General features: G+C 45.2%; 4 protein-coding genes across 6 annotated transcripts; 2 read left to right on the top strand and 2 right to left on the bottom strand.

Annotated features, from left to right (window-relative positions):
• The first annotated feature begins 147 nt into the window (after nt 1-147).
• On the top strand, nt 148-943 carry pnx (posterior neuron-specific homeobox). Its single transcript, XM_070925059.1, has 2 exons — nt 148-382; nt 486-943. Exons 1-2 carry the CDS (start codon nt 148-150, stop codon nt 941-943), a joined length of 693 nt encoding a protein of 230 aa, XP_070781160.1.
• Nucleotides 944-3,665: 2,722 nt separating this feature from the next.
• aebp1a (AE binding protein 1a) lies at nt 3,666-15,499 on the top strand. Of its 2 annotated transcripts, XM_070924107.1 has the most exons (21): nt 3,666-4,100; nt 6,838-7,083; nt 7,219-7,278; nt 7,754-7,825; nt 8,255-8,323; nt 8,568-8,627; nt 8,734-8,793; nt 9,475-9,552; nt 9,784-9,893; nt 10,010-10,149; nt 10,452-10,536; nt 10,628-10,772; nt 11,072-11,151; nt 11,236-11,359; nt 11,462-11,658; nt 12,032-12,205; nt 12,302-12,427; nt 12,516-12,762; nt 13,530-13,669; nt 14,331-14,430; nt 14,536-15,499. In XM_070924107.1, exons 1-21 carry the CDS (start codon nt 3,851-3,853, stop codon nt 15,111-15,113), a joined length of 3,141 nt encoding a protein of 1,046 aa, XP_070780208.1. In that variant the 5' UTR covers nt 3,666-3,850; the 3' UTR covers nt 15,114-15,499. The 2 variants fall into 2 exon arrangements, with proteins under 2 accessions (XP_070780208.1, XP_070780209.1); XM_070924108.1 differs by lacking the exon at nt 7,754-7,825.
• Nucleotides 15,500-15,780: 281 nt separating this feature from the next.
• On the bottom strand, nt 15,781-22,035 carry ddx56 (DEAD (Asp-Glu-Ala-Asp) box helicase 56). 2 transcript variants are annotated; one of them, XM_070924701.1, is made up of 14 exons: nt 21,979-22,035; nt 20,633-20,794; nt 20,242-20,396; nt 19,973-20,143; nt 19,391-19,481; nt 19,053-19,294; nt 18,666-18,812; nt 18,265-18,378; nt 18,023-18,117; nt 17,552-17,625; nt 17,366-17,455; nt 17,173-17,278; nt 16,860-16,966; nt 15,781-16,455 (listed from the first exon to the last, which is right to left on the bottom strand). In XM_070924701.1, the coding sequence occupies exons 1-14, from the start codon at nt 22,033-22,035 to the stop codon at nt 16,375-16,377; spliced, it is 1,692 nt and encodes a 563-aa protein (XP_070780802.1). In that variant the 3' UTR covers nt 15,781-16,374. The 2 variants fall into 2 exon arrangements, with proteins under 2 accessions (XP_070780802.1, XP_070780801.1); XM_070924700.1 differs by having other exon boundaries at nt 16,866-16,966.
• A 274-nt stretch (nt 22,036-22,309) lies between these two features.
• LOC139300957 (caspase-7-like) lies at nt 22,310-25,609 on the bottom strand. The gene is made up of 4 exons (XM_070924175.1): nt 25,333-25,609; nt 24,111-24,274; nt 23,574-23,700; nt 22,310-23,365 (listed from the first exon to the last, which is right to left on the bottom strand). The coding sequence occupies exons 1-4, from the start codon at nt 25,547-25,549 to the stop codon at nt 23,052-23,054; spliced, it is 822 nt and encodes a 273-aa protein (XP_070780276.1). The 5' UTR covers nt 25,550-25,609; the 3' UTR covers nt 22,310-23,051.
• Nucleotides 25,610-27,500: the final 1,891 nt, after the last annotated feature.

Raw genomic sequence — 27,500 nt, 5'->3', positions numbered from 1 at the left:
CCCGGCAATAAATAACCGGCTCAGTGCCCCCCCAGCTGAGAGCGGTCATTTACATTTTGAAGTGCCCGCACGGGGGTCCCACTGGGCCCCCACTGGGCCGGAGCGTGTCTGCACAGGAAAGACTGCTTCATTTGGGTAACTTTTTGAATGAAATGTAAATGTGCAGCGACCCGGCGGCGCGTGCTGAGGCTGCAGATATATAAACCCCGGAGCAGCTCAGGCACCGGGACCAGTACCTGCGTCCTGACGCGTCCGCAGCCAGCTGAAATGCAGCCTGTTGCAGCCAAATTAGCGCTCAGCCACAGGACCCCGTTCTCTGTGGAGGATATTCTGGACCCCGCGAAGTTTACAAGGAGAATCATCTGCGCTGAGAATGCAACAGGTGAGAACTCCCCGAGGCCTGACGACCCGGACCTCTTTTCTTTCTTTCTTTCTTTGTTTTATTACAAATTCATAAACTGATTTATTCTGAATTTCTCTTTAAGGAGCGTCGTCTCTCAGAGAGGAACCCAGACAGCAGCAGCATCCCCCGGCAGGTGAAAGCTGCAGCCCGGAGGAGGAGGCTCCGTGTCCGGGGACGCTCCAGAGGTCGAAGGCAAAAAGCCGACGGATCCGCACCGCTTTCTCCCTGGAGCAGCTGCAGATCCTGGAGCACAGCTTCCAGAGGTGCCACTACCTGTCGGTGCTGGAGCGGCACACCATCGCCTCGGCCCTGCGCCTCTCCGAGACTCAGGTCAAGATCTGGTTCCAGAACAGGCGCACCAAGTGGAAGAAGGAGCGGCTGCAGGGGCAGGAGGCAGAGGAGGAACACGGCTTCACATCATCCTCACATGCTGCTGTCTGCTCACCTCTGACCTTCAGTCCTCTTTACTGCCAGCAGCGCACTCCGCTCCAGATGTTTGCGCCTCTGCCGCTGGTGCCGTATCACCATTATTACGCATGACGCGTAAACCTGCACATGAGGGACCAACAGGGGCCGCCGGCAGCTCCACTACATGGCACTATTATGATCATTCACAGAGCAGGCAAAGTGCCAAACAGGACTGAGTTTAGGCATGAAAATGAAACGTGAAATATTTTCTAATGTAATTATGCTATAACTTATTTTGATAAACTTTTTTATTGCAGTTCTCGTTTGTTTCTTATATATTATATATTGAACTATTTGCTGGAGGCCACAGAAAGTCTGTTGATCCTCACAGTGCCAGAAAAGAGTAAAAGATAAAGCTGACTCTCATGAATCTGAAGAAACATGTAATGGAATAAAGACATTTTATTTTTATATGTATTTCTAAACTGTGATTTTCCATTTGTTGCCTCACGTTGTGCCGTCAGGCTCAATGATGGAGGTGCATCAGTGTAAAACTAGGACCTGTATGGGACCTGAGTGAGGGCAGATCTGTAGGTTTCACCACACATTACTGATTCATATACTTCTTAAACTAAGAACAATCTATATTTGACACTTATGATACTATAAACAGCATTTTATAGCAAGTGTTTAGGCTGGAATAAAGGAATAAAGAAGAATATCATGCAGCCACACAAACGCAGGGATGTTGTGTTTCTAATCCTTTTAATTTCTTAGACAAAGGTAGAGAGCAGAAAGTGTGATTCTGTGTGGGACAGACATGAGCAGATGGTCTGCAGTGGACATCCTAACTGAACTAAACTCCATCCAACACTTTCTTGGCAAAAATAAACTCATTCTGTACTTAAAGACACACACACACACACACACACACACACACACACACACACACACACACACGCTCCTGAGCACATCTGTATGTCATTTAGCACACACTCTTATCCTCAGATGTCAGGGGGTTGTGAACTCTCCACAATGAGACAAATCAGTAGTCAAAAGCATTTCATTGTTATGAATCATTAAAAAAGTCACGTTAGACCTCAAAACAACACAAAGGAAAACAAAGAAGCACAAACTTCAGGAGAAACTATTACTGATTTAGCACCGACTTTTTTCCAGGTGCAACAAATTCCGAGATTTCTTTACTCAATAAATATAAATCCTAAATACATTTTAACGTGTTATCATCAGCTCCGTCCTGCAGGCTGGAGAGAGTGAGGCTGATCTGAAGACCTCCGTCAGTGAGGAAACAGACGGAGGCTATTGTTACACTAGCACTACACCGTCCATGGACCTGAGTCATCACATGGGCCTGCGGTCCTGGTCCTGGAGGGATGGCTCTGAACTTTTCTAAAACCAAACTCATTGTTGTCGACTTGTGATGTCTTTGATGTCGTTTATTGGATAATGAATGTCCGTCGGGTCGAGATGACCGGGCAGAACAGAATGTCCCTCAGCTGACTTTCTCTCATGACTCAGTGTGTTCACTCAGGAATAAACACTCCTCACATCTGGTATCAGTCTTTCTGACTGAGGTAATGCTGCGTGACCACAAGCTCAGAGTGTTATGTAATAAGATTTCTTCATCTAGGTATTACTGTAGGATATTACTTAAGACAGCTGACATCGTCTTAATATCAGAGGTCTCCCTGTGAGTGTGGAAAGTTTAATGGAGTCCAGGAAGACTCAACATGATTCGAGGGCTAATCGTAATCCAGATTCGGCCACGATGCATGATTATCAAGATTTTGGAGAGCCTGGTCTGGTGAGGCGGGTCAGGACTGACAGTCAGGACATGTTGTGTTGCAGAGGGACTCCAGACCCGACATCAGGCCAGTCGGAGCCGTCGCAGTTAGCTAACATTGACTTTTACGACTAGAATCTGGACAAATCTGAAGGTGAGCGTGCAGTCTGAGCTGGTTAACAACAGAAACAGTTTCAGCTCTTTGTTTTGGTTTTTCAGCCGTCAGCGCTGCTCTCATCAACCTCATTTCCAGCAGCAGCAGCAGGTTAACTCTAACAACAGCAGCAGCAGACAGACTCGGTCAGAGACGAGCTGCTGAACATAAACAGAAAGAGACCAGAAACAGAGACCACTGGACTTCATTCAGCACAGTAAAGAAACACGACTCTCATGACTGTTAATGTTGCTTTGTGTCCAGTAGATGAGTAAATGAGGAACCGTTTGCACATTCGCCAACTTTATAAGTTCATAATATGTCATTGTTGTGTTTTCAAGTGGCCCAAAGTGCCCAAAAAGTCAGTGAATGCAGCTTTAAACGTTAGCCACCACAAGCTATCTATTCAGAGGAAATGTGGAGCCTCAGCTTGTTTTTATTGTTTTCTATCACTGAGGTCTAATCCACATCAAGTACACTCTGCTTGAGTCACTGTCTTCTAGTCATCCTACAAACAACTGCAGATTAAAATGTCTTCAATGTTGTTTCTTCTTTCTTTCTTTCTTTCCTCCCTCGTAGGAATGTCACATGTGGCAGATGCTCCTCCCCTCTGCTCAGAGATGGGTGAGGGGAAAAGGGGGTGAAGGGCCATGAGGGAGAGATGTGACTGAAGAGTCTGTGGGAGAGGAGGAGGAGGAGGAGGAAGAGGAGGAGGCAGGGAGGTGTGTTGCTGCTGAAAATCCACTCCAGACAGATGCATTTCCTCTGCTGCGGCTCCACCAGGACGCTGCTTTAAGACTTCCAGCCCACAACATTTTCTTCCTCTCGGCACGCTGACTCGCCATCAGAGAGGAGGAAACTCTGCAGACCTCCTGAAGATCATCCTTTTGTTCTCTCCAGAACGCCTCCCTTTCATGTCTTCTGAGACTTCTTAAGGAGCTCAAAGTCTGAACGTGTGCATCTGCAGGTCAGATGTTGGTGACTGTGAGTCCAAAGTTGTTTTTACGGCTAGTTTGAGATTCTTCTCTTGGAGTTCGGCTGGTCTGTTTCATCCAGTCAACGTTGTGTTTTCACTGGAGACATGAGGCCTGAGGTGCTGGTGGTCTGGGTGGGTTTGACCCTGTGCTGGGTCCTGGTCTGTGCTGGAGAGGATACGAAGGAGAACCAACTCTCCAGAGACCAGATTCAGGTGAGAGAACCCCGAGGACTGGTGGAGCACAGGAGACCGGGGGAGGAGGGGGGTGTTGAAATGTCTGATGAGCCTGTTGAAGCTGTAGAAGAGCAGAAGACAAAACCAAAGAAGAAGAAAACACCTGAGGAAATTGAGGCAGGTAAGAAGGAGCTTCTACAAACACACTTCATGACTAACACAACCTGACTGAATTCAAGCGTCTAAGGGCAGAAATGTGCAGGTCTGGACTAGATCCTTCTGGGCCTCTGCTGGCCTCTGATCTGAGCTTCCAGCCAAGACGCTGAGGACACTCAGACTGAAGGCTGCAATCAGCCTTTGAGGCAGGAAAACATTTGGTTTGAACTGTTATCTGGTCTCCAGAAGCTTCAGTTAAAGCCTTGTTCGCAACATGAATCCCATTTCAAAACCGGAGCAGCAGAAGAGTTGTTTGATTTTGTTTTGGTGAAAATACCTCAGTGATTCAGAGATGACGGCGCAGAAACTTGCAGTGATTCAGTCGGTGGTCTGACATTTTCTTGGCAGCCTGACCGCACGCTGCTTACATGACCTGCTTTCTCTGCCAGGAACTCAGGTCATCTACTCAACTGTAGAAGCTGTAGAAGCTGTAGAAGCTGGTTTTGTGCAGCGCAATGATCAGAAAATGAGCTTTTTCCGTGAGAGCGGCGTCTGTGCCTCAATTATGTCTACAAGAAAGACACATCTGTGAAAAATACAAAGTCTGAGCAACAGCAGAAATATTTCCACTACGATTTTTCCGTAAGTGAGCAGAAGGATTTACGAGAGGCCACTTTCAGTAGCACTGATGCACTGAAGCTCTGAATGTTAACTTTCCGCTGCATGAAGCAAAACCACAAGTCTAGCAGCCAGAGCTTTTCATGTGTGGCTGATTCAAGAAAGGCCATAATTAACAAAACCTGAGACCCAGAACTATTTTTCATTTCTTTCTTTGTTTATCCGTGAAGGTTTGCTGAGCCAGCAAAGTCTTCATCATATAGTGTGGACATCATGTGTTGCCTTTCTCTTCAGATTGTTGGAGCCAATCAAGAGATCAATGCCGTTAACTTCTGTGTACTCTGATAACGTTTACTGCTGCATTGTCGTTGGGCCCCTGCCCCCCCAAACCCAGACCAAGAGTTCTCATTGAGAGCACACAACAGACTCTATGCTCCTGTGCTGAAATGTTACCAATATACTCTTTAGCATTTTGATGACTTACATGTACTTATTACATATATTTATATTTTTTTGTCGGTCCACTCTGGTCCAGACTGAAACATCTCATCGGCTGTTGGATGGATTGTGATGAAATGTGGTTCAGACCTTCATGGTCCCCTCAGGATGGACTGTAATACCATCAGGTCAACATGTTCATGTGTCCAATACTTTGATACTTGATGCCACCCTGTGTTTTACTTTATATGTGACAAATACATCCTTAAATCTGGAATATGAACCACATGACCACAATGTAAGCTGAATCATTACAGTCTTAAATTGGACTTAAGTTAGATTTTGACACACAGTCAGCGGTTTTCTAACAAATTAGCAACTACTTAACAGGGAATAACCTGTAGACCCATTAGACATGCAGAGAGCCTGGGACTTTGGGGGCCTGTGGAGGTTAGGGTTATTTGCCTTAATACCATCATTTAAACAAAACAGGAAAAACTTTGAGGTCTGATCCAAACACTGGATCTGGACCATATAAGGACTTCAGAAACCAGCTCCCTTCATTCTAATCATCTTGTTATTTCTGTGTCGAGTCACAGAAATGCCAAGAAAAGGTGTTTGACAGTAATGAAAACGCTGAGGGTGAGTAATGGACTGGCTGTTGTGTTTAAGGACCGGTGGAACATCAGGAAACAAGTCTAGCAGAAGAAAACAAGCCGCCCTCTGTGTCTGCGTCGGAGGCTGATGATGGTTGCATAACGACGGTGGATTAAAAGAACTGAACCCTGGAGCCCTTTGAGGATCTCCTCTCTGTAATATTCCCTGTAGTTCAACACAAAACCACCAAGTTTATACCCATCAGACACAGAGGGGGTGTCACGCAACACTGAGCTGATTAAAGGTCCACTTATCTGAGTCTGGAGGTCCTGAGATCGCCCCCATCCATCCGTTTGTTGACCTTTATCATATATCATATCTTAACATGTTGGAAACGTTTAGATATAACTGTTAATTAAGACGCCTTCAGAGGTGTTGGTAGGTGGTGTATTTCAGAACTTTGGCAAGAGCCAGTCTTTATGCTAAGCTAGGCTAACCATGTCCTGACTCCAGCTTCATATCAATCTCCTCCTCTCACTGTCAGACAGAAAACAATGATTGAACAATACATTATTTAAATGAGAAAAGATGAGTTGATATAATTAAATTGACTTGATTTCACAGTGCAGTCTGGCCCCCAGGACGAAAAAAAAACATGAGCTCAGACTTCGTCTACTCTTATATAACTACTCCGTCATGTACGGTGCACCGTGTCGGCTGTCTGGGGACATTATTAGACCTGGCAATGGTCTCCGCTCTGCTTTCTTATTTGGTCTCAGACCAAAACAAACCAATGAACTGAATTCTCTTTCAGAACCAGGTCCTGGTGCCTTTATGTGTCCGTCTGTCTGAGTTTCACTTCTAACTTGCTTTATAGGTTCAGACTGACGTGTGCTGTAAATACGTCTGTGCTAACAAACATAGAAACAGACCATAAAGAAAAACTGAGGAGAAACATTTGGTGATAAAAGTCTGTAAAAGACTACAATAAAAGGTTTAAAGAAGCGCAGCAGCTGCACACACACACACACACACACACACACACACACACACACACACACACACATTGTATACTGGTTTCAGGTAACTGAGTGTTTCCCTCTCTGAAGCCAGGGCAAAGAAAGCAGCAGAAAAGGAAGCCAAAGCAAAGAAGCAGAAGGCCCCGAAGCCCACCAAAAAGCCAAAACCTCCGAAACCCACCAAAAAACCTAAACCACCAAAACCCACAAAGAAGCCAAAGGCGCCCAAAGCCACCAAGAAACCAAAGGCAACGACCACAGTGCAGCCAGACACCAAGCATCCTTCACTGGACGAGGAAGAGGAGAGGCTGCTGATTGAACTGGGCTGGGACACGTGTATGTACACGTTAAATATCATAATACTATTATTATTATTATAGGTATTTTCTTTTTGGCAATGAGTCATCAACATTACACAATCTGTCTGTGTACATGTTCCAGCCTTTTAACTCTTTAGCTTGACGTTCACAGTGATTCGACCTGTGACCCCAAAGGCTCCTGGATGGGAGGAGCCTGTTGAGCCGGACCTGGGTGAGACCTTCACTGAACTGGTTTTACTGGTTTGTTAAATAAAGCTGCAGTAATGAATGCTAGTAAAGAGCCGAGACTCATCACACTGTGGTTATTACTCAGTGGTAGAAAGTAACTAAGTACAACAACTAGTACTGTACTTCTTTTAATGCAATTTGAGATATTTGTACTTTACTTGAGTATTTTCATTTTGGGCTACTTTCTACTTCTACTCTGCTAAAGTTCAGAGGGAAATATTGTACTTTTTACTGCACTACATTTATCTGACAGCTTTAGTTACTTTCATGGTCCTCACTGGACGGTAACTTCTGACTAAAGCTGTCAGACAAATGTAGTGAAGTAAGAAGTACAACATTTCCCTCTGAGATGTGGTGCAGTAGTAGTAAGTACCTCAAATTTGTACTTAAGTGCAGTACTTAGATGTACTTAGTTACACTCCTCCACTGTATAAAACTTCCTGGTCTCTTTCATGCAGTTTACTCAAAGAAGCCGACTCCTCCACCCAGAACCCTCGGCGAGCCTGACGTCGACTACTGGGACGCCAGACGTAGGTTTCATCAACATCTTCTCATTCAGAGCCAAAAGTTTTATGAAGCCTTTTATGACGAAGCTTCGGGGTCCCAGAGGGTTACGAGAGCTGTGAAAATGGGAGATTTAATGTAGTGAAGCACATGGAGACGCAATCAGAGCAGGATACTGCTGTTCTCCATGCAACTGATGTATGATTTAAAAGTTCTCAACAAGCACATGAAGACAGACGACTAGGTGAATCATAAAGAATGTACAGAACTCCATTCATTTTTTAGACCATTTTATTGAGATTATTGACTGCAGATTTATTTCCCCTATAATGACAATTAACTTCTGTTGCAGTTTCTTTTTTTATTTGATGGCAGACATTCTGCCATCAAATCATTTTGTGTCTCTGATGATGATGATGATGATGCTGATGCTGATGATGCGGTGTCCTTCACAGATAAGGTGCCTGGTGGATACCCTGATAACAGGAAAGTCACAACTACTGAGGTCATCATGTATATACCAGGTACCCCTCTGTTATACAATATGAAGTTTGTTTCATTCTTCATGGAGATCATGGAGATACAGATCCAGGATAACTTCAGGTTAACCTCAGACTGACCTGTGTCTTCAGGATTACATGATGAGGTTTATAATAACTCTGTTTAAAGCAGAGATATTTGTGAACTTCATGTTCATATATTAGTTTGTTTTTACACTGGCAGAAAGAAAAGCGTCCAACTGTAATCATCTATCTGCCTCTGTTTCAGAGGAGACCACCACCGTCCCGTATGTCGGCCCCTGGTATGAAGAATATGATTACGCTGACTGTACGTCCATCGTTACGATAACTTCCCGCCAATAATTAAATGAGCTTTATTTGTGCTGCAGCTCTTTAGAGATGAGATGTTTTCTGTGTCTGATTCTTCTTCACAGTGGCTGCTAAGAAACAAGAAGAAGAGGAGGAGAGAGCTCGAAAAGAAAAGGCAGAAAAAGGTTTTTATTTTATTTTTCCGGAACTTGTGGGTCAGGAGAGACGGAGCTGAGAGGATTCTATATTTTCATTAGGGCCAATAAATCCCATGAAAAGATCAAAGCCTGATATATCTTTATATATGGACACAAACGCTGTAGTTTATCTGGACTCGTCCCACACACACCGTCCTGCTGCCACAAACACTCACTAGAGCTCCACATGTGGATTCATCCGCCGCTGAAAATAGTCCCCAACAGATGCACTATTTCCTGAGGTGAAAAATACATAATAACAACGTTTCCTTTATTCGTAATTCTTTAGTTTATCAGTGATAAGATAAATAGCACTAGAGGAGGAAGAATTTCTAACCAGTGCCCTGTTTAATGTCCTGTTGTGGATTGTTATATAAAGCTCAGAGACCAGCTGGCTGATGTTATGATGATAAGGGGGGGGGGGCTGTTAAAGTCTTACACAACAGTTTGGTTTTTCCAGTAAACTCTACTAAGATATGAACTGAAATAGACTAAACTGACCCATATCTTAAATAGGAAACACATGAGGAATGTGTGAGCGGAGACGAAGCTGCACTGTACGAGCACATATGGAAATATTTTGTGTGGTGGTGGTGGTGGTTGGCTGGAGAGCAAGGTCCATGTGAAAACAAGTTCTGACACATATTGTTTTGTCATTACGGTCTGAAGCTGAGCGGCTGAGGAAGCAGTGGGAGGAGGAGGAGGAGGAGAGACTGAAGCAGATTTCAGTGCCTGTTGAACCAAAGAGTAAGAGAAGTGCTGCTGCTGACTTTTCTTCACTTGTTTCTCACTTTGTAAATTCTGAAATTAAAGACGGAGACAGACAAGAGGTGTCTTTTTTAGACTGCTGTTTTACTGCGTCTGTCTTCACTCAGACCCGTTAACGGCTGCACTGCTGCTCCCAACAATGAAGCCAACCGGTGTTTTGAATTAGAGTCTTTCTGGAACATTTGTCTAAATGTTGGCTTCTCCTCTCAGAGTGTCCTCCTCTGGGTTTGGAGTCTCACCGGGTGGAAGACGACCAGCTGCTGGCTTCCTCTCAGTCCCACCATGGCTTCACGGCTCAGAGGGGACGCCTCAACATGCAGGTAGACACACCACTCATTGTAGGCCAGAACATTGTGGAAATGGGGCGTCAAAGCAATCATGTGTTTACAAGTTTGGATGGAAAACGAGGCCTAAGAGACGCTGCGGTGGTCTGCAGGGCTCTGAGAATGAGGATGACCTGTACGGCGGGGGGTGGTGTGCAGAGCCCGAGGAGAGCAACCACTGGTTCCAGGTCGATGCCCGCCGAGAGGTGGAGTTCACTGGGATCATCACTCAGGGGAGAAACTCAGAGCTGCAGTGAGTCCTGCTTCGACACTCTGCATGTCTGTTCATGGAACTATGGACCTCTCTGTCCGCTCTGTTTCTGGTCTCCTCCAGCTCGCGTACAGCAGCTTCTTACAGCTTTAACACTGAAAACAGACGCTGCTGGGAAGGTTGATGAGAGCCGAGAGACTGAATGAAAGTCGGGTGATGATGCTCTTTGGGTTAGAATCTAACCGCAGCGCAGCTTTCAAAAGTCACCTGTTTTTTCTTCAGCTGAAGGAAATGGGCTTCCATACAGATCAGTACCGATATGATTCATCTCCTTTTCTTCCTAGTGAGGATTTCATGTCCTCCTACTTTGTGGCCTTCAGTAACGACAGTCGGGACTGGACCACTCTGCACGATGGCTACGCTGAATGGGTGAGTGCCAATAAACAACACAAATAACAGCCAGTGTTTCACACAAAGACTACAGCTTGACTCTTCTGTTCTGTGCGGCCGTCTCCTGCAGTTGTTCTATGGGAATGTGGATAAGGACACTCCTGTGATGGGTCAGTTTGCTGCCCCCGTGGTGGCGCGCTACCTCCGCATCCTGCCTCAGAGCTGGAACGGCAGCTTGTGTCTGAGAGCTGAGATCCTGGCCTGTCAACTACCCAGTCAGTATCACAGAAAGCCACTGATATGTTGTCAGCAGTAAATGTCACTGCTACAGGCCTTGTTTAAAGTTTTCAGTGTTTCACCGGTTTTTGAAGGATGTCATGACCTCATGAGTCACCGAGCTCTCTCATCCTCCACTGGGAGATATACACGAGTCTATTTCACAACATGAACTTCATAACCTCAGTGTTGGAGAGTGTATTATATAACTGCATCACAGTGTTTCCATCATTTCCAAAAACCAGCAGCTTTACAGCAGCAGAAGTCTAGTTTACTGTCAGCGTGTTGCTTCCTTCAGGCAGCTACCGCAGCGAGAATGAAGTCACCACATCCGACGAGCTGGACTTCAGACACCACAACTACAAGGAGATGAGACAGGTCTGTTTTCAAGCGTTGAGCCTTATTGACTGATAATTCTGCAGAGAACGACGTCCCAAATTAGTTTCGTCTCGTCTCTTCCAGATGATGAAGGTGATAAACGAAGAGTGTCCCAACATCACCAGGATCTACAACATTGGTAAAAGCTCTCAGGGCCTGAAGATGTACGCCATGGAGATCTCTGACAACCCCGGAGAACATGAGACAGGTACGAGAGACAGACCGCTAAAGAATATCTGTGACAGCGCTCGGTCAAACACGCTCAGACAGGAAGTTACCTGTTTGCTGTTCCTTCTGCTCCACCGTTCAGGCGAACCCGAATTTCGGTACACGGCTGGTCTCCATGGTAACGAGGCGCTGGGTCGAGAGCTTGTCCTCCTGCTGATGCAGTTTCTGTGTAAGGAGTACAATGACGATAACCCCAGAGTGCGCCGCCTGGTGGACGGAGTGAGAATACACCTGGTGCCGTCACTCAACCCTGACGCTTACGAGCTGGCCTATGAGATGGTACGAAGGGCCTGAACATGAACTAAACTTGGAGCTTGACCGTCTTTTAGATCCGTCTCTTGTAAGTCCCTCTGTGCCATGTTAAACCACTGGAGGACTCCTTTAACGTTAGTGGATGGATGTTGAGGTCTCTTCACATCCTATTTGTCTTCTCTATAACACACACATTAGCCATAAAGACAGCTCACAGATTCCTCATCAGCCCCAGTATCACAAAACATACAGTTAAAAGCAGAGGAGACACTGGCTAGTCTTTCTGGAGACGTTTGTTATTGCAAGTCAGACCGGTTTCTCAGTTATTTCTTTACTTACGTATGTAACACCTTTAAAATGTTCTTTGAGAGCTAACGTGGTCCTCCTTCTGGTCCTCCAGGGCTCGGAGATGGGGAACTGGGCGCTGGGCCACTGGACTGAAGAAGGTTACGACATCTTCCAGAATTTCCCAGACCTCAACAGCATCTTGTGGGGAGCTGAGGACAGAGGCTGGGTCCCTCGTATAGTGCCCAATCATCACATCCCCCTCCCAGAAAACATCCTCAATGGCTCTGTGAGTTTGTTTTATGCAACCAAGGAGCCCGTTCACCACTTTAATCCTACACATTGTTCTGACGTCCAAACTTTCCTCTGCTTCTTGCTCTCATAGCTTGCTACTGAGACGAAAGCCATCATTTCCTGGATGGAGCGCAACCCATTTGTGCTGGGAGCTAATTTGCAAGGAGGAGAAAAACTGGTCACATACCCTTTTGATATGCAGCGTCCACCAATTTCTGTAAGGCTGTTTTACAAAGAAGAACCAAATAAAGACAGATCACTTCAGCAATTGTGCTAATTGTCCTATAATCCCTTGATGTTGTTAGATAACCGATAACCGCCGTTGGAGAACTAATAATGACATGAACGAGGACACGTGGGCTCGCATTCAGCGGCAGAACGAGGGAGCTCTGAGGGAGACGCCCGACGACGCCATGTTTCGATGGTTGGCGATGTCATACGCCCACAGCCACCTGACCATGACGGAGACCTACCGAGGCTCCTGCCATGGGGACGACATCACTGGGACACAAGGCATCACCAACAGAGCCAGCTGGAATCCGGTGGTGGGCAGTAAGTGTTGACACAGAGAATTATACTCTATAATCACTTATCCCACTGATTCCTGATGGTATTCAGGGACGGATTCATCTGTTTGGATTCAAACTTGCTGCTGGGCACCTGTTGCTTTCAAGTCCCCATCAAGTACACAGCAAACTGTAGATGGCAGCTTCATTATATTTTACACAGAGACCAACCAACCAGTACCCCTCTACTGGAATACTACATACCAGGTTTTCTACGAGTCAGTTAAGGGCTAGAGTTTGACACAGGGTCCCTCTACAAGACAGCAAGGACAGCTTCAGATGTATTGACAGAGGTTTTGAGGTCTTCCCAGCCTTTCATAGCCAATCCAACTCAATGGAAGTAAATGGAATTATATTGGTGGTGCTCCAAGAATTGAGAAATGAAAAGCTCAACAGCAACATGTCTTTCCAGAAACAGGGTCCTGGTTACTCTGGAGAATCCAGACTTCACCGATTCAGATTATTTTCTACCCGCAATGGAAAATAGTGTCTAATGGAACCTGTTGACAGTGAGATCTATGAATTACCCTGAGAAACCACACAATGTTTTGGGGAAAGCTATGTTGCTGCTGAGTATTGATGCATTGAGCACCATATCTGAAACACCGTTTTCCTCCATTGTATTAGGGTGATGGCAGAAGTCTCCGCGGTGGATACCTTGACAAACCCAATACACCACGAGGTGTACGTAGGGGTGTGAACTGATCCCTTATCAAACCGTCCTCTGAAGCTCTCTGTCATCTTCCTCCACAGGTATGAATGACTTCAGCTACCTGCACACCAACTGCTTCGAGCTGTCCATCTTCTTGGGCTGTGACAAGTTTCCCCATGAAAGTGAGCTGCCTCTCGAGTGGGAGAACAACCGCGAGGCTCTACTGTCCTTCATCGAACAAGTGAGAACTGGACTGATAAGTATGACTTGGACACTTCACCCAAAACCTTTTGAGCATCAACTCAAACCCCTGCAGACTCGAGAGGTGGCTGTAAAAGGTTCTATGTTCTGTTCTTCATATGGAAAGTTATGTGGTCGGCTGAGAATAATGTTGGTTGAAACTGATTCCAGTGCTGGCAGCCTCCATTGGCTCCATTGGCTCCATTTCCCCAGCTGTGGGCTCCTATTTAGGGACTGGCACCCCAGGACAGTTGCCCACATTGGTAGCATGACACAGAAGAAGTAAGCAAAACTATGAATGTTTTGAGGGATCAGAGATTTGTGGTACTTTTTTCCCCACTTGTGACCATTGGAATCCATTGTAACCGCTCTGAATACAAGCTGGCCTGTAAAGGATGAAACTATAAATCTTTACAACCACTTTGAAGGCAGCTGACTTATACTACTTATATAGACATTCATTTCAATGGGACCACTGTGTTGACGCAGCAGGAAGTAGCTGAACCAGGCTCAACTTTGTTACGCTTTATTTTTACTTCAGGGTTGGTGACTTGGTGGCATTAAGGTCTATAGCTGTTGTTTCCCATTGAAATGAATGTGGACTACACTGTGGTGGGAACTGGCTCTGGGACTGAAGCCATGACTTGCTGTTTCCTGCGCAGGTACATCGAGGGCTAAAGGGTCTAGTGAGAGATGTGGAGGGAAGTCCGCTGCCTAATGCCACCATATCCGTGGAGGGAATACGGCATGATGTCAGAACCGGTATGTTGGTCCAACAGCAAAGACGCTTTGCATGATACGTACTTTTCAGATAACAACATCTCTTTTTGGTCAACAGTTTACAGCATTTTGAAAATCTCATTTCAGCTGTAGGTGGTGATTACTGGCGGCTGTTGAATCCTGGAGAGTACAGGGTGACCGCCAAAGCTGACGGCTACACCCCTCAGACTAGACTGTGCATGGTGGGCTACGACTCCGGAGCCACTTCATGCAGCTTCACCTTAGCCAAATCCAACTGGGACCGCATCAAACAAATCATGGCGCTCAACGGCAAGAGGCCCATTCGACTCGTCACCAAAGCCAATGTAGTGAGAGCGACTGCAGCCAGCGCAGTGAGGGTCAGCAGCACCGTCGCAGGGACAGAAAGTCACTCCAACGCTCAGAACGCAGAGCGACTCAGGCGGCTGCGGCTCATGCGTTTACGCAGGCTGCGTCTGCAGAGGTTACGAGCCGGTCACAGCACCACGCCAGCTACGACCACCACGACCACAACAACCACCACCACCACCACGACCCCCACAACAAGACCTGAAACGGAGAGAACAACCTCCTGGTACGACTCCTGGTTCCCCGTGGACAGCTGGTCGACTGAGAACCCGTTCGATAGCGTCATCTTTGACTCGGGGCCCACACAGGACTATCCTTTTGAATACACCATCGATTGATTACTACATTCAGTGACCCCACATCTATGTTATACAGAGACCTTACTAACCACACAGCTCTAAAGATACACAACACAGAGTGAAGACAAATGTGACTTCAAGGGAACGTCCGTAAGATAAATGTGTTTTGGGAAGATTCTTCAGAGAATTGATCTGGAACAGAAAGCTTCTGCTGAGCAGAGACTGTACACCACCTGTTTGATTGGCTCTATAAAACAATACACAGCTTGTCACAATACAAACAGGATGTGATTAGATACGTCTCCATTAGAAATGTATACATATCTCCGTCTCTTTAATGGCTTCACACTGTGATTGCTGGCCTCAGTTAAACTGATTTAATGTACTGCTGAATGCATTTGATTAAAATGAAGGTATTTTCTAAATGACCTTAGTCAGTGTCTTACTTTATGGTTCAAATCAGGTCAGTAACTTAAACGATCTAATTATTAACAGAAGACTCAGAACCTGCAGGTGCTTTCTAAAAGAAGTGTAATCTGAACCAAGCAGTAGTGGTGGAGGAGTATTCACATCCTTTGCATAAGTAAAAGTACTAATACCACACTGTAAAAACAAAATATTAAAAGACTAAAAATCATGTACATTTTCACATGTTTTATATTTGTAAAGTAACTAAAGCTGTCAGATAAATGTAGGGGAGTAAAAAGTACAATATTTCCATATAAAGTAGCATGAAAAGAAAACACTCACGTGAAAATAGAAGTACGTCAGATTTGTTCTTAAGTGTACTTAAAGACCACTGCCAAACAGGAAATGACTCTAAACACAGTCTAACTGCTGCCAACGTCCTCGTGCCTGAACAGCTGCTAATACTGCAGCAAAATGACTGCTAACTAGCTAATGTTAGCATGCTAACACGCTTCAGCGGTGAACATTATACCTGCCAAACGTCAGCACTGTGAATACGACCCACTGCAATACAAACACTTGATGTTTGAGAAGAAATCGGTTTATTTTAATAAACTTTTTAAATGTCTCCAGAAGAGATGAATCAGAAATAAGACGCACGAACGCTGAACTCCTCTCGTCATCTCAGCCTACAAACACAAACTGCATTTTCTTCTTCTTCCAAAGTTCACATGAGTCACCATTCAGAGTGCATTTTGTCTGCGGCCCGTAAAGCTTCAGCAGCAGTTTGTATTTGTCTCGTCCGGGTGAGACGGACGGCGCGAGGTCACACCGTCCTCCTGGTGAAAGTCTCTGCACCGTTACAACATATTTACACACTCGTGTGCTGCAGCTATGACTGGCCGGCTTTGCCTTTTCCGGTCCTCCCTCCGGTGTACCGGAAACTCTTCAGCGGGTTCTTCCCCTGGACGTTCTACAAGACATCAAATCAGTTATTGCAGATAATTTCATTCAAACTGCTGCATTTTTGCTTTAATATGCAGTTTAGATTTGATTGTTTGTAAAACACACGGACCAGGACGACACTCATAAAAGGAAGACTTGACAGAGAGACCAGTGACAGACGATATCCAGCTGCAGCTCACGACTATTTCCTCAGTTATCCGAATCATGTTTTGTCTGTAAGAAGTCACCAAATATCTCCCAGAGCTCACAGTGACGCCTTAACAGGAGATATTCAGTTTATTATCTTACCAGTGAAAAAACACAAATGATTAATTCATGAATCAAAACAGACTCCTTTAACCAACTCTAGTTAGATATTAAATATATATCTCTGATACGCGTGTGTGGACACATACACAACCACATATACACACTCACCTTGAAACTGCTCCTGACGACTCCCTCTGCTTTAGACTTCTCCCTCCTCCTCCTCCTCCTCCTCGACAGCGGGTTCACGGAGCCCCGCAGAGTATCGGGAACTGGAGGAAGTCCGTGAAAATGACGAGTTAGCAATGATGTCATGTTTACTTGTTTACTGTGTGTGTGTGTGACCTTGTATTACTCCTGTTGTGGGGACGTAAATCTGTTTACAGTCACATTCCTTTTGGGGACAAAATACATTAAAGTTTAGGGTGAAGACTCGGTTTAAGGTGTGTGTGTGTGTGTGTGTGTGTGTGTGTCTTACTGAGGTACTCGGGGACGTTCCTCAGGTGGGGCTTGACGACAGCAGGATGGAGGTCTTTGTCGTGTCTGAGCAGCTGCAGGTCTCTGGGGTTGTCGTCAAAGTACGTCTGATTGACAGCAGAAACATCCAATCACAGAACGCCCTGACACCTCCACCTCCACCCCCCCCCCTCTGTGGAGGTGACATCACTCACCTTGAGCTTCTCTGAATTGAGCAGCTCCTGTTTGATCTCCTTCAGCCTGGCCTCCTTCACAGCCTGCTTCGTCACTGAACGCATCGCGTCCTGCAGACAAAGATGACAAGATAACCTGAAGGCTTGGCTACTTCACAGAGATGATGATGATGATGATGATGATGATGAGGATGATGCTGCACTCACCCTGCACCTGTACCTGAAGCCTTCGATCTCCTCCATCTTAAACTCGTAGGGTTTCAGAACAGAATCAACATGATCTAAAAACAAAATACACGTTTCGTATGTTCGGTGTTCCCCATTAAAGAAATGAGATCCCTCCTCCACACAGGGAGGGGGGAACATTTTGCAGCATTAAAATAGAAGCAGAATCAGCTGCGAGAGCTGAAAGAGGGAGGATGAGGTTAACAGCGGATTGTTTTCACACCAGAGGTTAGTTTGACTGCAGAGTTTATTCAATAGATGTGACGTTCTCCCTTAAATGTCTTCAGATTAGTGAAATAAATATTTGGTAAAAGTAAACATTTACACCTTCCTGTTCACAGAAACCTGAGGGAGGGGAGCTGTAGCATATTAATTCAATTAATAGTAGTTTTAAGTTATGAAGCCTTTTCCACAGTTCTTCATGGACTAAACACTAATGAAAAGACCTGTTACCTCCTGCGAGGGCCTCCTCCACCTCCGACAGCAACCCGAGCTCCGTGTGAGAGATGAAGGACAGAGCCGTGCCCGACTTGTCAGCTCTCGCCGTTCTACAAAAAAACAAACAAACAAACAAACAAAAAAATGACCAAATGAGGATTTCAGAGGTAAACCGCTTCATCACGGAGCTCCTTAACATTCAAACAGAGGCTGCGGTCCGATCGGCACTCATGAGTAAATGATGGGGAGCTACTCACCTTCCAACTCGGTGAATGTACGATTCTACAGTCGCGGGGAAATCAAAGTTGATGACGTTGGCAACATTTTGGAAGTCCACCCCTCTGGAGACTCCGTACTCTTTGTCTTTAGTCCTTTAAAGACATCATGCAGAAATGAGCGTCAGCAGAAGTCCGATGTCTGACGACAGGACTCGTGTCGGCGCTTTACAATGAAGTATGCAAAGAACAGCAGAAGATTTGCATTGTCCAAAGAACGAGGACACGCGACTAATGAGCCGAAGCCTCATTACAAAACAAAACTAAATGGTGCAATTCAAATGAGCTGCAGTCAGAGGCTCGCCACAAGAAGGAAGCGTGCAGCTGTTCGGTTCAACGCGCCGCCTCCTGTTAGCTTCGTGTTTCTAACATCTCAGACTCACCTTCCTCCTCTCTCTGTGGCCTTCTTCTTCTTCTTCCCTTTGCCTGCAGGCGTCTGTGAAGCTGCAGTGGGATCAGCCAGACTCTGCTCATCTGTGGCGATGATGTAGTCGTAAAAGCCCTGATTGAACTGAGTGATGATGTGAACCCTACAGCAGAGAGGCGGGAAAAGATCGATGCGAACAGAAGAAAAGGGAATGAACATCATGTACATGTTATACTTAAACTGTGAGGGTCAAAACAATATGAAACATTAGTCTGTCTGCGTTACTGAATGATACTGAAGGAAATCGCCTACATAGTGAACCTGCATCTCTGTGTGACTGCTGGAAACAGCAGCTAAATATCAGCTGTTGTCCTCTGTAGAAGGACGGGGTCTCTTCTCTCACCTGGACTGGACGGGCAGCTCAGAGTTCAGCACGCAGGCAGGAATACCAAACTGTTCCAGGAACAGTTTGAGTCTGTAGCATCGCTCCACAGCTCCCACGAACACCAGCGTCTTGCCCTGAACCAGCCGCAGCCTCAGCAGCGTGTAGACGAGCAGGAACTTGTCCTCCTCCTCGCACTTGATGCTGTACTGCTGCAGCTGGCTGCTCTCTGGGAGCTGAGAGCCCTGCAGCTTCAGGATCACCTGAGAGAGCACAGATCCACGTATGAAGACAAACCCAAAGCCTTCTAAAGCAGACACAAACAACCATTCTGAGACCAAACGTGAAAACGTCATTACAGGGTTGTGCAGCAGCAGCTCCTTTAAGGCCTGAACGTCCTCGGAGAGAGTCGCAGACATCAGGAACGACTGGTAGATCTTCGGCAAATGACTGTCGAACACAAAGAGGACGGAACAGGTTCTTGATATATGACGAAGCTGTGATGAACTCACTGTACACGGCAGACAGACACAGAGGAGCATTTCGCTGCTGGATGTGTACTGTGAGTTTGTTAACTCATTCTGCCCCCTAGTGGCCATAAGTGAAAACTACAGCTCTAAAGACTCTGAACACATGACTTAAACTAACATCCAAACTCTGCATCTTGTCCACTCACATCTTTTGTCTTTCCATCAGTGGACTTTACTGTTCCCCCTCTGAGCTCTAACTGACCCAGACTCTAAAGCCGAGGGTCCAGACCCAAGATAAACCTGAGGGGTGACGAACCATCAAAAGGAAAACGTTTTTATTTTCACCTCTTCAGGCGTCTAAAAATCCTTCAAATGAAACAATCTGAGGAGGAAAAATAATTCTCACATTTTAAAGAGTCACAATCCAAAAAGGGCGTTCTGATGTTAAACCGTGTGCATGTGTGTTCTCACCACAACAGGCTCTTCAGGTCCGCCTCGAAGCCAAACGAGAAGAGCAGGTCGGCCTCATCTACGACCAGCATCTCAAGGGACGAGTGCAGGACCAGGTTCTGGGCGTTGAGGTGGGAGAGCACACGGGACGGCGTCCCCACGACCACATCAGGCTTTTCCATCAAGATGGGCCTGTCCACACACACTCATCGTTATATATAGTGTTATAGAGTGGTGCAGTTTTTATTAAATAAACACACAAGCGCACTGATACCATGAAATAAACGGACCTCTGAGCCGACAGGTCAGCTTTTCCGGAGATGTCGGCCACTCGGACGTCCCTCGAGCAGAACGCCGTCAGCTGTCTGATCATGGTCTGAACCTGCTGACCCAGCTCTTTGGTTGGAACCAGGATCAGAGCTCTGACATCCTGCTCACGAACGCTCTGCAGGAAACAAACAAACAAAAGAAGCGTTCAGGAGGGAAGAACAGCTGGCTGTTTCCGCTTGTTTCACAGAGCGAATCCCACAAGTGACGCGCTGCCCTTCAGGCCTGTTCAGTGAGGCCTTGAAGGTCGGTCAAAATGACGCAGTGATGTTTCGGACTGCATGGCAACAGACACAATATTCCACTCAGAAGACAAACGGGGGTAAACACATCTGCACGCTGCTCTTCACTCACCTGTTTGGAGGCCAGGATGCGCTGGATGACAGGTACGGCATAAGCAGCAGTCTTTCCAGATCCGGTCCGGGCTCGAGCCAGCAGGTCTTTGCCCTCCAGGGCCAGAGGGATGGCCTTCTCTTGGATCAGAGTGGGCTCGGACCAACCCAGATCTGCAACCGCCTGAATCATGATAATGATAATAACAAGAGCTGATTTCACAGAGCAGACTTCTTCAACACTGCTGCTCAGTAAAACAGTGTTTACGACTGGACATCCAGCCTGGAGCGGTGCGATGTCTCCATGGCTGGACTACCTAATCCCTGCTGACCCCCCCACTACGTGAACATAATGTAAACTGAAATAAAGGTGTTGAAACTACGTTATGACAGGAGGCCCCTCAACCAGACAGGGTCACATAATAAGATAATAATGTAAAACTTATCTGATATTATTAATTATAACTGCTCAAAACAGCATGCAGTGGACCTGGGATTTTGGGGGCCCCTGTGGCTCGGGGACCCCGAGGTAGCTGCCCATTTAATAATGTAATCCAACCTTGAATACCCATATTCACAGTCCATTCAACTTTTCCTGATTTTAGATTAGTTATGTTGCATTTTGCTTTTTTATTGGAAAACCGACACCAGATACAGACGGGGAGAGTAAAGGGGGACCAGATCCACAGATCCTCAGGTCCTCAGCTGGACTTGAACTGAGGTCCACAGAAACAACCCCTATAGACCTGTACATCTTCTAAACCATGGCACGGCAACCTCTTACCCATGACCCTGATTGGTTGGATGGATTTCAGCATATTTTACCAGGTGATTTCAGTATTTAAGGCTGATTTCTTCTTTGACAGGTTTGACAACAGATTATAAACCAATTAAATTAAATTTTTCATTTGGTGAAGTGTTCAGTACTGAACATAAGTTCATGTTTGTGGCACCAGTTGGCTGCCCTCAAGTCAGCCCACAGTTCCCGTTAGTTCTCTAAATAGTGGAGGAACAACACAACAACAACAACGTACTAATAAAGTTTGATTGAAACGTCTGCGGTGGAAATACAGCGCAGCATCTCATCAGGCGACAGAAGTCGTTGTAACACCAGGAAGTCTCGACGCTGTCCGACTGTCGTTCATCAGTTTTACAGCCGAGAAGAAGGAGAACTATAACTGAACTGTGTTCTTCTGCATTAGTTCACAACACACAAGCCTACTGACATGCTAGCTGTTAGCTGCAACGGACTCGTGTGTTTCTGTCGAGTTTCCGAACTTTTCTTCGCGGGCTTTTCTCTCCAGCTGCTCGTTCAACGTCCAAACAGTTAATTCAACATTTACTGATAAACGTCAAAGAGTTCGTTACCTTTAAAAGACGGTCGTCTAAGCCCATCTCATGAAACTGTAGCCGTTCTTCAGCCATCTCTCCACCTCACTACGCTCACACGTGCGTCGCAGGATTATTACGTCATGTTGCCTTCAAGTCCCTCCTCTCAAGTTCCTGAGTTTCACTTTTATTTTGAAACTTTTATAATGACTGATACTTGTTTAATGGAAATATTATGTGTGTTCGTCTAGTTTCATCTTTGTCTCGATGTTTTATGTCATGTTTTCTTTTTATTCTATTTGTTTTACAACATGGAGTCTTTCAGCAGCATGTTGTGTTTCTTTTCCAAGTTGACAATACCAAGATGAAGTATAAAAAAATATATATTTTATTTATTTATATATATTTTAAAAAGAGATCACTTGCAATATCAAACATACATGTTACCATCTGATGTATTGAACCAGAGTTAGCTTAAAGCTCATTTTGATTTTCAGTCCTTAAGCAGGTCACAATTAAAACATAAACAAACTATATGCAGACAAACAGGGAAATAACACAAAGTTACACAGTAAATTAAAACACACACACACACACACACACACACACACTATGCAAAAAAAGTAAAACAGCAGCCTACGATTACAAGCTCACAATTACAGTTAAAAATATGTATATATGACCAAGCCAACAATATTATCTTTTCAAGGCTTTCAATGTGTCCAGTGTCCTCATAGCTTTTATTTTTCAGTCTAATCAGTGTCCTAAAATAGACCTTTAAATGTGATACAGAATTATTTTCTTTTATTGTAAATGTCTCTTTTAGCTCTTTTAATTAAAAAGTTAAAAACAAACACATAGTTAAATAAATCTTTACATTTCACATTTAAATATTTGAATACAGAACTATGGACAATATATTCAGAATGTTTCCGCAGACATTTCCTTGATGACATCTTTGGATTTTCTACAGGAAGTAATACTGTGAGGAAACTACAAACTGGTTTGTCATCAGCTGTTTGCAGCTTATCTCCGCTCGTCGTCTACATTCCTGATGATAAGTATTGTTTTCCTACATTCAGACGCTGTCACGTACAGTTGCGTGCTGCAGTCTAACTGATTGAAGGAGTCCTTGTTCTGACACTATCAGTGCCGACCAGCGACGTGGCTGAGAGCCCCGCGGCCCCGCCCTCTTTCCCCGGCTCAGCGAACGGGAACACGTCCCGGGTCAGTCGGGTCAGGAGGCACGGCATCTCCTTCTTCCCGCCCAGTGCCCGACCTTTGGCCTGGAAGGTGTAGGCCACGCTGTGGGAGAGCCGGGTCATGAGGCGGGTCAGCTCCAGGTTGCGGTTTCCTTCCTCCTTTAATAAAGTGCAGAAAGTCTGCAGGAAGACGGATCCCAGTGGGTGCATGAAAGCTCCGTAACCTGAGGAGGGGACGGAGGGAAGAGGATTCAAGCAGAGAAGAAGCTGATTTCATTTCAGCTGAACAGTCGCCATCAGTGGATTCGCTTCAAGTCAATCTGAAAGTGAAACAATCCTAAAAGGAGGAAGCCTTCCTAGCTTCAGTAGTAGTAGAGTATAAACTCTACTATAAACTATAAACTCTAACAGGTGGACGGTGTGGTGTATCACCTGGAGCTGTGGCGTACATCACAGCTGTATCTACAGGAACAGAGAGCTGCTGTGAAAAGCTGAACTCTGCGGTGTCGGCGGCCGAATCCACCTCCACGCCGTCATCCAGACCGTCTCCCCGACACGCCTGCAGAGAAGAACAATCACTTGGTCTCCTCAACAACTAACTAACCACCAAATGTGAGAGTCTGAAGGAGTGTTCAGACTAAACCCAAAGGCCCTCAGGCAGCAACAAGAAGTTCCTCCTCCATTACTGATTCTCGGTGGCGTCAGCTTTTGCGACACAACACGTGTGAATCGACTGCTGCAAACTCACGTCTCTTGCCGTGTTTGCATTGACTTTGTATGTTAAATTCGCTTTGCGTTTGGTCTGAACCCACCTTGAGATGAGGATTTGTAACCAACAGACATGAACTTAACTTTTTAATAGATGAAAGAGTAAAAGGTGTGCCCAGCAGCTCCGGTCTACGCTGCTGAAAGTAAATCAGTCTTCATGTGTGTCTGTGTGTTGGTGACAATAAGGACTCTCCTGCTGACCTGTATGAGGAACACTTTGGCCTTTTTCTCCATACATTCGTTGTTAAAATATCTGAAGACACGAGCCAGTTGGACGGGTTTCCCATCAGCTCCGAACACGCAGCCCTCCTCCCCGTGAGACGACAAGACGGCCAGAAAACAATCCTTCACGGGCCGCCGGCTCTCTGCGGCACAAACACACTCGTTATTACTGCGGAGACAAGACTAAACCTGGACTGGTATGCGTGGTGCAGCACTTCAGGCGTGCATGCACTCACTTGCAGGCGCACCTCATTACACAACATCTGTCAAAGTGTTCAGCCTGACTCTATTTACTCATGAGTGTGTTCACAGGAACCTGCAGGCTTTGTTTTACCACATGTCAACACAATGTGCAAACACAAGCAAACAACAATTAAATGTGACTTCTTCTCCCAGCTGTCAAGTTTTATTTGCTTGTTTTTCCCTCAGATGATTGGTCACATGAACAATCATCGCAGTGTTATCTATTAGTGATAAGCAGCTATAAAACTCCACCTGAACTTTCAGTCTGTTTGATATCTGCGTCGATCCTGATTCGAAATACGTAGAAGACATTTCATAATGTGCTCTGATCAGTGGCACGAAAATGAAAAGTCTGATGTGGAACTAGAAGTCATCTTCTTTGTATTTATTCTGGGAATTTTTAGAAACTCTGAGTTTACATTCAACAATTAAAAATGTCTTTTCTGCAGCAGAGCTGTTTTTCCTGACGCTTTGAAGCAGCTTTTAGACCTTTGTGTTGGAAATAAAACGATAATGCTTCATTTTTTATGGGCCCATAATTTCCTCATAGCTTCCTGATGAATGATAGGAAATACAGTTCTGAGACGGTTCTTCTAGTTCAGTTAGTTGAGTTCAGTGCTGCAACTAACGGTTATTTTCTTTATCGATTAATCTGCAAATCATCTTCTGAATGAATCGATTATTTGTTTGGTCTATAAAGTCAAATGTCAAGTCCCAAATGACAAAACAACAGAGTCCTGGGCTCTTTAAAATACTCGGGGGTCCCCTGATGCTTTGCACCAGAGCCAAACATCTGACATTCATTCTGAAGTGCAGCTCAGGAGGAGCAGGTGATCCAATCAGTGTTTGAATAAAGTAACTGTACTCTGCACGTCGTGTTTATTCTGTGTGAAGACAGTACAGGAAACTGACTGACAGGGTGTGTTGACCTGGAGAGTGTGTGTGTGTTGTGTGTTACCTTCCAGAAACAGCTCATAGATTTCGTCGCTGCTGAGGTCGGTGTGGATGTCCACCTTAAAGCCCAGTTTGCTGAGGGTCCGGTGGAGTCTCTTGGCGTCCTTCTCGGCTCCAGGCCTCCTCCCCAGCCTCACCCCGTGGTCAAACTGTGCCACAGACACCAACACCGCCCTGTTACACTCCCCCCTGTGGTCCATCAGTCCTCTCCACGGCAGCATCGTCTGGCTCTGCTGTTTGTATCTCTGTCTGAGTCCGTTATGTCTCTAACAGACGTGGCGTCTCTGCCTCTACCGCCAGCTGAAGCCACTCCCAGCACAGCTGTAGACCTGTAGTCAGTCACACCTGTCTGACCACATATGGACTTTCCTCTTCAGGTTGTTAAAGGACTCCTCATCACGTGTGTTCATGTAAGACAGTCTTACGTAACTTGTGTCTTTCCTCTCCGTGTGCTGGGAAACAACACCGTGCACTCCCGCTGCACGTCTCAGGTGTGTTTCAGGTGTTTGAGTTTCCAGATGAGTCAACGCTCGTCTGCTCACCGTAAAAGAGGCGTACAGGTCAGACTTCCTGTCAGACGGAAACAATCTCGACACAAGGTTCAGTCAGTAACTGTTATATCCTTTAATCAGACATCAGCTGAGAGATGTGCAGCAGCTACAGATCTCTGGTCAGCTCTCTACACCAACACACTGTCTTCAGTTTCAGTCTGACTCAGGTGACATCACTCGAGGACATCATCAGGCGTCACACAGCTCCCTCTGAGACGATGAAGGCTTCATACTACTTTAAAGAAACGCCTAATATGAGGTATAAACACCTTAAAGAGTGGAGATTTAACAGCTGATGAAAGAATCTCGTGGATTTCTTTCTGTCAACTGCTGTTCAAAGGTCAAGAATTTACTTTCAGTTTGAAGAGAAACTGTCCTTTAAGTCCACCCTGTCAAACTAGAGGACAGCTCCAGCTGCTTTTCATTCTGCTTTGTTTATCGTCACTCTGAGATGCTCGAGCACGTTTACTGTCGCGAATAAACCTCCATAAATCCATAAATCTCCATGAATAACTCCAGAACCTCCATCAGAATCCTCATGAGGGCAAACAGGAGCTGCTAATAGCTAATGTAGCATACTTGGAATGGTGCTAATGTAAACAAATATAGGCTGAAAAGAGTTGTAGCCCACAGCTAACTCACTCTCTCCAAGGCAACATATCCTGTTTACAGCCCCCAAATTATGGAAACTGTGGTTCTGAAATATATCAAGCATGATTATAGGAGTAAGACAGTGACAAAATCTTTTAATAAAATGACATTTCTGAGGCTAAGAGGAAGAGTTTAAGGAAATAAACAGTATTTTGATTATTTGTGGCCCAGATTTGCTTTGCTACATGTCTGTTTGTCTATTTTTAATATTGATATAGAAATCTCTTCTTTCAGTTTAATACCTTTTAAATGTAACTGAACAACTTCTAATCACATTAATTCCAATAGAGTCAAACGCTAAGATGGCAGTTACCGATATGTTACTGAGCTAGTTAGCTTTAGCAGGAGTTTAGCCAGGTAATTTTTCTACATAGCTGCTGCCTGATTTAATTATGCAGAATAACAAACTCATTACGAAGATGTTTGTTCATCAAAATTGCTGTTTTTAATTACAGATAACAGCTTAGGAAAAACTAGTGAGTTAAATGTAGTTTTAGCTTTAGCTGAGGCTAGCTGTGGCTATCTCACCAGCTAGCTTTCTCTTCATGTAATGCTAGCATTAAGTGCAGTTTGTTACTGAGCTGTTTTCACCAGTCATCCAGCTGCTCACAACATATTGTTTATACATGTTTAGTCTTTTAATTAACTTGTGTTTGAAGGGTTTTATTATTTTATAGTGATTTTATGCCCTTATCGTTGTGTATGATTTAACTGTTTATGGTTTTAGTTTTACTGCGTTCTCTTATTTTAATTCCGTGAAGAACTTTGTAAACTTCATGTTTTCAAAAGTTCCTGGTGAATAAATGATTACGATGTCTGGAGAAGGCTGAATCTTATCAGTGGACTTCAGTTTTGATTAAAGGTTGCGTTCAATCAAAAGTCGAGCGATTTGTGTTCAACTGTCTGTAAAAATACAGATTATGAGCCGTCTTGCCTTCTCCATAAAAAGTTGTTTGCTCGTTATGTTCCA

Source organism: Enoplosus armatus, chromosome 18 (assembly GCF_043641665.1).
Source record: "Enoplosus armatus isolate fEnoArm2 chromosome 18, fEnoArm2.hap1, whole genome shotgun sequence".
Classification (NCBI taxonomy): Eukaryota; Metazoa; Chordata; class Actinopteri; order Centrarchiformes; family Enoplosidae; genus Enoplosus; species Enoplosus armatus.
Note: the sequence above shows the minus strand (reverse complement) of the source record. Positions and strands in the feature narration are given on the sequence as shown.